The following is a 12269-nucleotide window of genomic DNA, read 5'->3' as shown; positions in this document are numbered from 1 at the left end:
TATTCTCTCTCACCATCTTTTCTTTTTCTCTATCTTTCAACAATACAATAAACATTTACATGTACATTTATTTTATTATTATAATATATTATATTAAAAATATAATATATATATAAAAAAATTGATTTTAACAAAAAATTAATAATAATATTTTATTATTATTTTGTCACAAATATGCATAAGCCAATGTAAAAATTTTGCTTAAATGGCAAAATAATTATACAAAAAATATGATTTTATATATGCATGGAACAATGTTAACTTATGATATTGATTATACCCTTCTGCAGAAATCGCATAATGCTATTTACATCTCAAAAACTGATGGTTTCAAAATACAAACGCCCGATATGAATATTAGAGCAGCCGTGAATGCTGAATGGGCTCTAGTAGTCATGCATTTAGGTGTGAAATTGAATAAACAAGAACTGAACTGGGGGTTTGTTAGGGGAACGCCTGTTGGAGAACCAGATTCTGTCCCCAGAACACAAACACCAACATTCATCAGGGCCACAAAAACCAGATACACCAAAAACCATTCACGTTTATTCATACTTGGAAAAGAGTTTAGATATCTAAGTTATTCACAGTCAAAGCCTAGCTACATTTCCCACACCCATTCCCCATTTTCACACAGAACAGGTTACTTAGATATGCGAGCAGATTAAACCAAACCGAAACCATTCTAATCTGAGTCAGAAGAATCAGATTTATGCTCAGAAGGTACTGTTGCATCTCCTTTATCAGCATCACACTGCTCAAATGCCTTGGATATGTCCTCAACAGGAACTAAAGGCAAATAGCCGAAGAGCGGATAACCTTTCTGGGTCATGTCCTTCACCACGTTATTGTACTTATCCGTCAATTGACCAGCTGCGGGCACAGCTTTATCTGCCACCGTATGGAAAGGTGGACACCGGTTCAGTGCAACCCACATCTTTACACTTTGGGACAGAACGAACTGCTTATACTCTGTAGCAGCATAATGCACAGCAGCACGAGGGCCCCCATGTTGAAGCACATTTACCACCTTCTGAGCCTTTTGGGATGCCTTCTGAATCAAATTGTGAGCTTTGCTCACAACCTGCTTCGCAAATGGTGGTGCATGCTCATCAAACTTGTGCGAAGCTTCATCTACCTGCAGTAATCAAACAAGAAATAACTCATCTAAAAAGACAACGTCATTGACGGTGAAATTCGTCCATGCCCATCATAAAATGAAAAAATATATATATTGATGCTTGCAAGGCCATATAACACAACAAGCACGAATACTCCTAACGCTAAACAGTTTGGACTTTGGAAACTTTTGTTCATTAAAACCTCCGGATGCATGTTGGTTCCCATACCTTCTTCAGCTCTTAAGCTTCTCTGTGTTCCGGTCCATATAAAGCCGTTGAGAGATTTATTATAATGGAAAAAGAATGGAAATAATTCAAAATTCAGACCCAATCTAAAATCATTCAATGATAAGAACTCCATCTCTTAAGAAATCTAAGAGGAAGATAACCGTACCAGTCCAACGTCGTAACCTAAACAACTATATATCAGATCCACATCATACACTCCAACATCTATTAAGATCCAAATAGAAAGAAGAAACGATCAAAACCAAATTCGGAATTTCGGTACCTTCTTATCGAGGAAAACAAGGAGATCATCAGGCACGCCCTTGAGCTTTTCGTACACCGGGCCGACAACGGTGGTCACGGCACCCTCTACGCTCCCGACGGTGGATCGCAAAGTCCCCGAGTTCTCCTTCGCGTAGTTGTACAGGTTCGACGCACACACCAACGTGTGAATCGCCGCCATCCTCACGAACCCTAGGTGCTTCAGGTGCTGATTTTCTCTTTCGGTCTCCATTTCCTGCCGTAACGATCAACAATAACAATAGCATCAGATATCAAGCAAAGAAATGTCCAAGATTTTGAATTAAATACATATGAAATGATAAAAGAAAAGATGTGGAATTTTCCAACGAAGGAGGAGCTTACAGAGGCCATTGTTTGGGAATCCAGGGAGATTTCCTTTGCGTTTGCTCACAGATGATCTAGTGCACGAGTCGTTACTGACAAGCGGGCAAGGTCTGTGGTGGAGTCTTATTTATAGATAGTAATGGCGAAAGGAATAGCCTTTTCCGACTTTAGTTAGATCGGACGGTTGAAATGAGATCGAGGCGTTTAAGAGGTGCCTGATGTGTGGATTGTGAGTTGATATGAAATCAGATGATTTGAGATTAAAAATAAAAATATATTAAAATATATATTTTTAATATTATTTTTATTTTAAAATTTTAATTTTTAATTTTATTTTATTTTAAAATTAAAAAGAATTATAATAATTAAATGTAATGAATTGATAAGAAATATAAAAACAAACCAGACTTATTCACTCGGTAATTCAGCCAAAGACGGTGAGGTTCGTCAGCTTGCGTGGGTGGGGCCTTGTGAACGGGAGGTTTCCGGAAGAATCGTGCTACACCCTCAGAGTCGGCGCACGAGAAAATTCATCGAAATGGCCTTTGATTTTGTTTTTCATGTATATATATTTTTAAATATTTTAAAAAAATTAAAATATTATTTTAAAAAAATACTTACTTAATTACTAAATAAAATAAAAATAATACTTCAAAAAATAATAATAATAATAAAAGCTGTCGGAATCCAAACTTTTTCCTTTCGAAAAAGACGCGTCTTGATGAATGAACCGTTGGTGGGAGCCTCTAATGAACCTTCGTTTATGTTATGCTATTGTCAAAAGGAAAATACTAGATCTCTCGTTCGGAGCTCTAGCTGAGATCTAATATTTTATTTTTATGTATTTTTTTATAATTTTTTATTTTATTTCGTGATTAAGAAAATATTTTTTAATAATATTATAATTTTTTTTTCCGTAGCATGACCCTTGTCAAAAACTCCAGAGTATTCTATTATTTATAAGTTTTATAAAATATATATATATATTTTTTTTTTTATAAAAAAATTCTATTTTAAGATTGATGCGTAAAGCATAACTTCCATGTCATTGCATAGTAAAATTTAATTTATTAGAAAAATTTAAAATTTAAAATTATTATAAATCAAGTGCTATCGTACCAATGACATGAAAAGTGTGCTTTACGTATTGAGTAGAACTTTTTTTTTTATTAGCATTGAAATAGTTTCGGTAATGAACGTGTTTTTGGCATTGATTTTTTAGTAATGGCTCGTTTGGTTTTATAATTTTTTTTATCATTATAATTTTTTTAAATTTTTATATAAAATAAAAAATTTAATTTTTTCAAAATTTAAAATAATATAATATTAAATAATATATTATAATAATAATATATTTTTTAATTTTTAACTTTTATCTTATCTTATTTATAAAAACAAAGGACTAAGTCTACGTGTAATTTATAGAAATTTTTTGCGAGTTCACCATCAGTAATTCAATGAGATATTTCCTTAATCTAATGCCCTAAAAAAATGTGAAGGCAGACGTCTGATCTTCACTCCAAAACTACCCCACCTCTTGAAATTTTAGAAGTCGATTAGTTGAAGAAACTGAAGTGGCCTCCTTTCCATAATGCATGGGTCACCTAGTTCCCTAGTCAGCAAGACTTGTGGACAGAGTTGAATTAAATCGTGAAATGGAATGGGAAATAGGCCCCATAGGTATTGAAAATGGGTCAATTGATTAGATCAGAAGTGTCTATCCTAAGATTCCTATTCCTGTTTTTATTCCTTTGCATTCTGATTCTACTCTCTGGACCCTAAAAGATTAAGGTGAAATTTCCATTCAATAATTCACCTTACCTAACTCGATTCTAAAAGGTGGGGCTGCAAGTTGCTCATAATAATTATAAATTGTTTTAGATGTAATCAATCATCATTTGTTGGTAACTTTGGTATCAGGAAAAATGGTATCTTTTTTTTTTTTTTTCCTACGGTGTTGCTGTTGTTACATTTCCTACCAAGTAAATCCTTACTTAGCATCCTCAAATGTTAGATTTTTCAAATTGTGCGTGAACACAGCATTTTTCACAGCTAATTCTGCCCATGTTTTCAAGGCCTTTTCCCCCCAACTCTATGATGGGAGCCTGGAAATCCGATGGGCACAGTAATGGTAATAGAATAATATTATTTGATTTTTTTTTTACCACAGAATGACTTGCAATTGCTTGTAGTAATGGAAACTAAACGAGCGCAAGAATTTTAATAAACCACAAATGGTAAATAAAACTTACAGTTTCCACTTTATTAAAATCAAATTACCTCTTACCAGTCTTCAAAGACCAAGTTTTCATCATTACAAACTTCATCATCTTCCCAACATAATACATATATAAGTTAAAAAGTTGAGAATACTTATTGTCAAGCTAATTCGTCCATGGAGCAGTACTGAGTGCCATCTTCCTTGTATACAAGGTTTTGAGCTGTTGGTTTGATTACATCCTCTTATCGCATCTTTTTTCCTGGTTGAAATCAACTTCATATTGAGTACAATTGGGTTAGAGAAACAGTCCAACAATGCAGGACAAAAGCCAGTACAGTAGCTACAAACCGTATAAACGAATTCACATTGAAGCTCATCTTTCATAAGGATCTCCTCTAGTTGAGTTTAGAGGACAAACTGCAGCTGCTATTTTCGCCCGAAGGTTGAATTTCTTTGCAATCAATGGCCGGACGTCTTCGACTCCTACCAGGCTCTCCAAAAATGGAAGCAATAAAAGCAGTTCTTTATCTGAGCGATCATCAAACCAGCTTTCAATTGGTATTCCATTGTCGACTTGGAACCCAAATGCCTAAGACGAAGATCCAACATACTTGTTAACAAAATTTACATCATTTATGGAGCATACCCACCATTTAAAGAACCAACATAAATGTGTGGCACATTGCATAATTGGCATACTTTCAATGTTGAATTTTAGTATCAAAAAGAAATAATTTTTCTAAGTTCATGATGTTCAACACTTGCAGAATTGTTTGTAGAAGAGTCAGGTTACAACAGTACCTGTGGAGAGTTGTCGATTATGATAACACGAGCCAAATCACGACCAAGAACTGACAAATCTTTGAGGTAATTTCCATACACATAAACACAGGACTCACGGTAAACACGATGACGAAACACCTTTCTCCTCGGATCAAGCACATTAAGTAGCTGCTCTGCATAAATGCTTTGACTAGCTGTAAATATAATAATCTCAAAAAGGCTGGAAACTCTCTCCATGAAATCTCTGAGATGAGGACGGCATCGAACATAGATTGTATGCTCTTGGAGATTAAAACTAACAGGAAATGTGAAGTCTGCACCATCACAAGGTTCTAGTGTGGAGTGCACCAAAGTTTCTGCAAATTGAACTCTCTCTCAGCATACAAGGATAGATATCAAAAGTTCAAGGGATGCCTCAACAGGTAATCGCAGTTCAAGAACACGTTAAATCAAGCATGAGCATGTCCACACTTAAGCAAGAAAACAGGAAAAAAATGACAGGCACCCTGGAAGTTGGGGTGAAAGAAGGTCAAGCGGCACTATCTTTCACTCCTAAACTTCAATCAGATGATTATCAAAATGCAGAGAACCACAGGCAATAGTTTTGCCTGGGCTTCTACTCACACCACACATCCTACAATTTTAGAAGGATAAAACTCATAATCAATGCTCCATCCATCAATTTAATTAATGGAAAATACAAGGATAAATAACAGACACTAAAAAGGTAAAAAAATGTAGAACAGATTCATCCATCACTAGACATAAACAATGAAACTGATACATTATAGAAAAATACTTCCATTTTTCCCATTTTTCCTTACCATCCAAGTCCAAAACAAGAGTAGTAGGAGGGCAACTCCGTGTTTGTTTTGGTAGTAGCATGGAGCGAAAAGTTGGGACAACTGATGATAAGTCTGGTAAGTTCCTTATGAAAACATAAGGATCGAAGTCATCAAATTCCTCATATTGATCATCCTCCACATAAACATCAGTTGACATAGAATCGTGACCGTGCTCATCAACACATTCAAGCTTAGAACTTTGCATGGCAAGATATATAGATGAAACTTCAGATGGAAGACTTGCTCCATCCAAATCCACATCACAACAAGAATCTACATTTCTACCAATTGAATTCATCTGATATCCATGTTTCTCTGAATTCAAAATTCCGGATGACCCTCTTGCATCTACTTCCATATCAACTGGGAATGTTATTGAAGTCATAGTGTTCTTGGTGTAATTCTTCTCTTCCCCAACAATGGATTTGGAAGTTTCTTGATCAATATGAACATTCAACACATCAACCTGGTCTCCAGTCCTGAAGTATTGGACAAAATCAACTAGAAGGGGAAAAAGTAAGGTTAATGAACTAGTGAACACATAGGAAATCATTAGATTATATTCTGAGATCTCCATAGCAATCATTTGAAGGAAACAAAATTGCATTTTGTAAACTGAAGAGTCAATTTCAGTAACCTACCTCTATTTGGAATATCCCCCACAACATGTTTAGAAATGTGAAAGTTTGGAGAAAATATGGTGTCCATCATGCAATGAGCAGTTTCCTCACTGCAACTCTGCAATATTTTTTAGGAAATTTCACACAAGAGTCTTAGACATTTTGCAAATATCTCATATTAATCATCCTATGATTTTATTTTATGGAAGAGCGTGTGCATGAAAGACTGATACATGATCATGCCTGCATGCATGGTATGGATGAATAATTACCTTACAATCCATGGAGGAACCATTAACCCCATCATGCCCCAAACAGACATCAGAAGCCTCACTACGCAACAACTCATAATTATCATTTAAACCTGTTGCCAAAACAGGCTCCCTCTTCTTGGGAACAGCACCAGCTGAAAGTTATGGTGGCAATATGAAAATTAAAATTTAATGATAAAGGAAGATGAAGAAAGGAAAAAAAAAAAGTGCACTGAAAAGACATGTAGAACCATCTTGTAGTAACATTATTCGTATGTGATTGTGACTTATGTACTTCTACATCTCGTAGTAACACTATTCATGTGTGATCATGATTTATGTACCGATAGATGGAAAAAAGAAACTTATTTCAAAAAGAAAAATCAATGTAAACTGACAATATGACACAACAAAATAAACAGATTAAAAAATTAAGAAAATAACAGGGATTGATAAATGAGATGACACTGAGAGTGGAATACTCTCTCTTAGAAATGCTTCTGAAGCTATTAAGTAAACAAGTAAGAAGGTAGCAAGTTACCAAGTCTCTGCTTTCTAGCTGAAGATGTAATCAAGTCTTTAACTTCTTTTTCTACAGCTTGTACATTTTCAGATGCCTTCTGCCGAGCTCTTGAAACCCTGGGATTGGCATGCTCTTGAAGGGCACTTCCTCCAGACTTTTTCTTTGTTTGCATTCTATTCTATATGGGAAGAAGACTCCAACTTTGAAATGACTATCAATACCACCTTGGCTTCAGTGGAACAGTTCAAAATACAGCTTCTCAACAAAAGTCGTCATGTTTCATGATAATATCTAGTTGACAACAGCAAAGGATAGTATGAAACTTCTTGATATCAATAACATTTAACAAAGTAATTGTTCAAGAGTTTCAAAAAAATAAAAACAGGATTCTCCAGACAGTCAGATTAGCAAAAATCAACATGTATACAAGCATATGTTTAGCAGCTCATTAACAAGAATTTCTATACTATATGTTATGATCGCTAGTTCATACTAGATCTAGTCTTGTTTTATGTATAAAAAAAAGTCCCATTTTATTGAACAAGAGAATAAAGCAAATGGTTTGATTTTTTTGTGTCCAAATAATTTTCTTCAAATAGCACTAGCTCGATGTGAGCTTTTAGGAATAATTCTTCAAAATTCTTATATCTAAAATAATAACATTCACTTCATATAATTCCCTATAGATACATTGACTCTACACTCCGAACATTTTCCTTGATCCTCATTTTCTTAAACAGAATTAATTCATTCACACATATCATGTTTACACACACATAATAGCTTATTCTTGGGGGTAAACACTTCAAATATTTTATTGGAAAAAATCAACATTTCTATTATGGCCCAACTCTCTGTCATCAAGAAAAAACAGATGAGTATCTAAAAAAATATTTTTTTGATATAGAAAAAACCATCACAATTGCTGGAAAATTATTGAACCTTATAAAATGGATACCGGGATTGATAAAAATTGATACCTGTAATTGAGTTAAACGGTATGAGAATAATCATTAAACTTCATACTTAATATTATTAACTGTAGCTAAAGGACTTTGAGTGAGTATGAATTGAGTATATGCAGGCACATAATATTAAATCCATGGCATAAGAACATAGTTTGCGATCAAACACACTTTAAATGAAATACAAATAATAGATTAAAAACCCCTCAAAATTAAAAGTATAATAAATATTATCTTGCAATATTGATAAAAAATTGTTTTTGGGGGGGTTGCGTTTGAAGCCTGTAATTTATCTTTCATCAGCAGAAATAAATTAGCTAAAGCTAAGAATTTTATGTTCTCTATGACAGATTCTCCACAGTCATATAAAAACTGAAAAAGATCCCCTCAAGTTCTTGCCCAAACTTGAGGGCCTCAAGTGGGAGCGAGTGACAAATGAAGTGGGCCCTACGGCATTTACTGCTCGTTTATGCTGCCCAAAATATTTATATGTGCAGAACCACTTCATTTGTCACTCTCTGCACTCGAGGCCCTCCAGTTTAGGCTTGATCCTATAAAAACACTCTCCGTATGTCTTCTTGACATGTATAACCATTTGAAAATACTTCCAACAGAAATTATAAGGGAATATAGAATATAGCCTCTTTTTAATGACAAGATTTCGATTCTGAAACAGGAACACTGTTCTGGTTGCCAATAATTACTCGAATCTAGTCATAGATTCGTAAATGCTCTCATTTTCGTGGGATCAACATTGACCACTAAACAGGCCTGAGAGCTCTAAAATTAACTTTCTTAAAGATCACTCCAACCATCACATCCAATCTCATTTGAAAATACTGATATAAATGTTTTCATTATGCGTTCATATGCCTCTTTATCTGTATAACACAAGCACATCTCATTAATTATGAATTAAGAGCTTATAAAACCTAGACCAAGCTTTCAAAATCACAAGTTGAGAGATTCAAAACGCCAGAAACCGCAACGAATCAACTGAACCCGCATTAATTTCCAAACACAAAACGCCATATCAGCACCGGAATTCAAGCATCCAATACAATAATAAATCATCAATCACGGTACAAGCATGGGACTATAGTTAAGCAAACCCTAAACAAAGAAAATCTTCTAAAAACTAACATATCCAACTCAAAAATAACAACTAGAGCTACAACCTCAGCTAAAAGCAACTAAAAGACAAGAACTAGTACCTGATACGCAATCAAATGCAAGAAGATCAGAAAGCTGGGCATCACAAAACCTTTCCGGTAATCAGGAAAAAAAAAGGAACGGTAAATTGGTTTCAGAAAATGAGAAGAGTGGAACTCGAGGAACAAAAACCACATAGATTCTGTCTACCAGTGTGAGCACGGGCTTTTTGGATTTGGAGTTTCCGGGTGTTTTTCCCTCCAAAGGTTGGGAAAAAATGAGAGGGAAAATGATGAGCGATAGAAAATTATGTTTCTCCGAGAAAATTTTTGAAAGTTTCTTGCAAAGGAGTCTAGTAGCATTTAAGTTCGCGGATACAGAATATTGAATACTCGCTCAATCTAGTAGGCACGTGTCTTGTCGGACGACACGACTGCTCTATAGGTAAGGTGTAGAATAGGGAGAGCGAGTACCTAAAAGTGTTTGTAACTTTGTATTTCTTTGAAGTAAGGGGGTATTTGAAAATAATTTTTATCTTATCTTATCTACTTTTCAAATATATTCAAATCAAAATTTTAAATACTGTTTCAATTAAAAGACTGGAGTAAAATATTTTGCTATTAATATCATTTCGAGATAATTTGTATATATATAAATTAATTATATATATAAATTATATTTCAAAATAATATCAATACAAGTCTTAAAAAATTAAAATACATATTTATAAAACTCAATATCATATAAGCTCTCAATCTAACTATTAAAAAAAATAATCATTCATCTTCATCAAGAAAAGAAAAATAGTGATTTGATTTACAGTCATCGAGAAAAATAGATTAAAAAATTTTAAAAAAATAATCTTTGGATATGAAAATTGAAGTGAAAATTATCAAAATATATTGAAAAATAAAAATTCACTAATTTCGATCGGCACACCAAAAACTGGCCGATATTGACCGAAACGCACCTATACAACAGGTATTTGACCTGGTACGAAACACATACCTTCTCTGTACCGATCACTACCTAGCATAGTAAATAACAGCTGTATCGACCGGTACAACATGTCGTTTAAAACTTTAATTCAAATATAAATACTTTTAAATTAATCCTTACAAATTTTTCAAACTAATCATTATAACTTTTTCAAACTTACAAATAAAATACAATTCAATTTTTTCAAATTTTAAAACAAAAATTATATTAAAAATTTATATTCTAATAATATTTTAACTTTATAATATTTGTATTCAATTGTTCTCTCTCATTTCCTAAAATTTAATAAAAATTTAACTCAAACTATCTCATTACTATTCAAAAATTATCTTATTATTATTTACAAAATTATCATCTCATCTATTTCTCTAAGCATCCCCTAAAAGTATTTTTATTTTCATGGTTGTATTTTAGGGGAGGTTTAGCCGCATAGATATTATACAACATTTTTTCAAAATTAATCATAATTTCATTTTTAAATATCATTCAAATACAAAATATTTTTTAATTTCAAATTTTTAAAATTCTTATATAATCATTACTTAATAATTATCTAAATACAAAAATTAATACAATTTTTACAAACTTTATAACAAAAATTATATTCAAAAATTATATTCAAAAATTATATTCAAATAATTTGTTTACTTTATAATATTTTTATTTAATTTTTTCTTTCTCTTTTATTAAAATCTAATAAAATATTTTAATTCAAATTATTTTACTACTATTTACATAATTATAAAATGTCCAAGTGTCAAATGAGCCCTTCATTTTTAATTTATTGGAGTACCGGATTTTTCTTAAAATATTTATGCAGCAATTATGAAGGTAAAATTCTTGAAATTGTGGAGGAATTAAAACAACCTGACTAGAAATTACGAAGCAATCGCAAAAGAAAATACTAGAAATTCCATCATCGTTCATCATTTTCCTTTTACATTGCTTAATAGAATTGAATTATTCCTAAATGGAAAATGCTACATGCCCTGCTGTGGGCTCCGTTGGGAGCTCCCGCTGTGCTGTAGCATTTTTTTATTTATATTTTTAGTTTTTTTTATATAAATATTTTTAATAATTTTAAATATTTTAAAAAATAAAATAAAAATTATAATATTATTAAAAAATACTTTCTTAATCACGAAATAGAATAAAAAGTAATATTTATTCTTCTTCATAATTAAGGAAGTATTTTTTAATGATTTTTTTTTTTTACTTTCTGATTAAGGAAGTATTTTTTAATAATATTTTAAATTTATTTTATTTTTTAAAAATATTTAAACGTGTAAAAAATCTATATAAAAAATTAATTAAAAAATACACATAAAAAAGTACATGCTAAGCCCAACTGGAGCCCCCAACGAGGCTGTAGCATGTCCATTTTAAATATTTAAAAAAATCATAATATTATTAAAAAATATTTTCTTAATCATTAAGTAAAATAAAAAATTATAAAAAAAATATATTTTTTATTTTACTTCGTGATTAAGAATATATATTTTTAATATATATTTTTTTACTTTCTGATTAAGAAAGTATTTTTTTAATAATATTTTAAATTTATTTTATTTTTTTAAAATATTTTAAAATATTAAAAGATGTATATAAAAAATTATTTAAACAAAACACATATAAAATAATACTATAACCCCAACAGAAGCTCTCAACGGAAACTGTAGCATCAACCTTCATAAATCAATTCTTATTATAAAAATTAAATGATTTATAAGAATTCCTTTCTTTCAATTCTGTTAGGTACAGGCATACTTGCGGAGGCACTGCATACTCTGCTGACGTGGAGGAGTTCCACATCAACGTTAATTATTTAAAAAAAATACAAAGAACATGAAAACACAGAGTGAGCTTTGAGATCTCATTTATGCCATTCCAACTATTGAGAATCTCTGGTTTTCTTTCCTCCTCCTCTCTAGCGC

General features: G+C 32.0%; 2 protein-coding genes across 3 annotated transcripts; both read right to left on the bottom strand.

Annotated features, from left to right (window-relative positions):
- Positions 1 to 524: 524 nt before the first annotated feature.
- LOC109009806 (REF/SRPP-like protein At1g67360) lies at positions 525 to 2182 on the bottom strand. The gene is made up of 3 exons (XM_018990422.2): positions 1995 to 2182; positions 1633 to 1866; positions 525 to 1138 (listed from the first exon to the last, which is right to left on the bottom strand). The coding sequence occupies exons 1-3, from the start codon at positions 2001 to 2003 to the stop codon at positions 686 to 688; spliced, it is 696 nt and encodes a 231-aa protein (XP_018845967.1). The 5' UTR covers positions 2004 to 2182; the 3' UTR covers positions 525 to 685.
- A 2030-nt stretch (positions 2183 to 4212) lies between these two features.
- LOC108980373 (probable C-terminal domain small phosphatase) lies at positions 4213 to 9650 on the bottom strand. 2 transcript variants are annotated; one of them, XM_018951275.2, is made up of 8 exons: positions 9399 to 9650; positions 7238 to 7510; positions 6718 to 6851; positions 6467 to 6563; positions 5805 to 6326; positions 4999 to 5336; positions 4546 to 4786; positions 4213 to 4456 (listed from the first exon to the last, which is right to left on the bottom strand). In XM_018951275.2, the coding sequence occupies exons 2-7, from the start codon at positions 7389 to 7391 to the stop codon at positions 4571 to 4573; spliced, it is 1461 nt and encodes a 486-aa protein (XP_018806820.1). In that variant the 5' UTR covers positions 7392 to 7510; positions 9399 to 9650; the 3' UTR covers positions 4213 to 4456; positions 4546 to 4570. The 2 variants fall into 2 exon arrangements, with proteins under 2 accessions (XP_018806820.1, XP_035542431.1); XM_035686538.1 differs by having other exon boundaries at positions 4213 to 4786; positions 9449 to 9641.
- Positions 9651 to 12269: the final 2619 nt, after the last annotated feature.

The sequence above is a fragment of the Juglans regia genome, chromosome 16 (assembly GCF_001411555.2).
Source record: "Juglans regia cultivar Chandler chromosome 16, Walnut 2.0, whole genome shotgun sequence".
NCBI classification, from domain to species: domain Eukaryota; kingdom Viridiplantae; phylum Streptophyta; class Magnoliopsida; order Fagales; family Juglandaceae; genus Juglans; species Juglans regia.
This window is presented reverse-complemented; position numbering and strand designations above follow the sequence as displayed.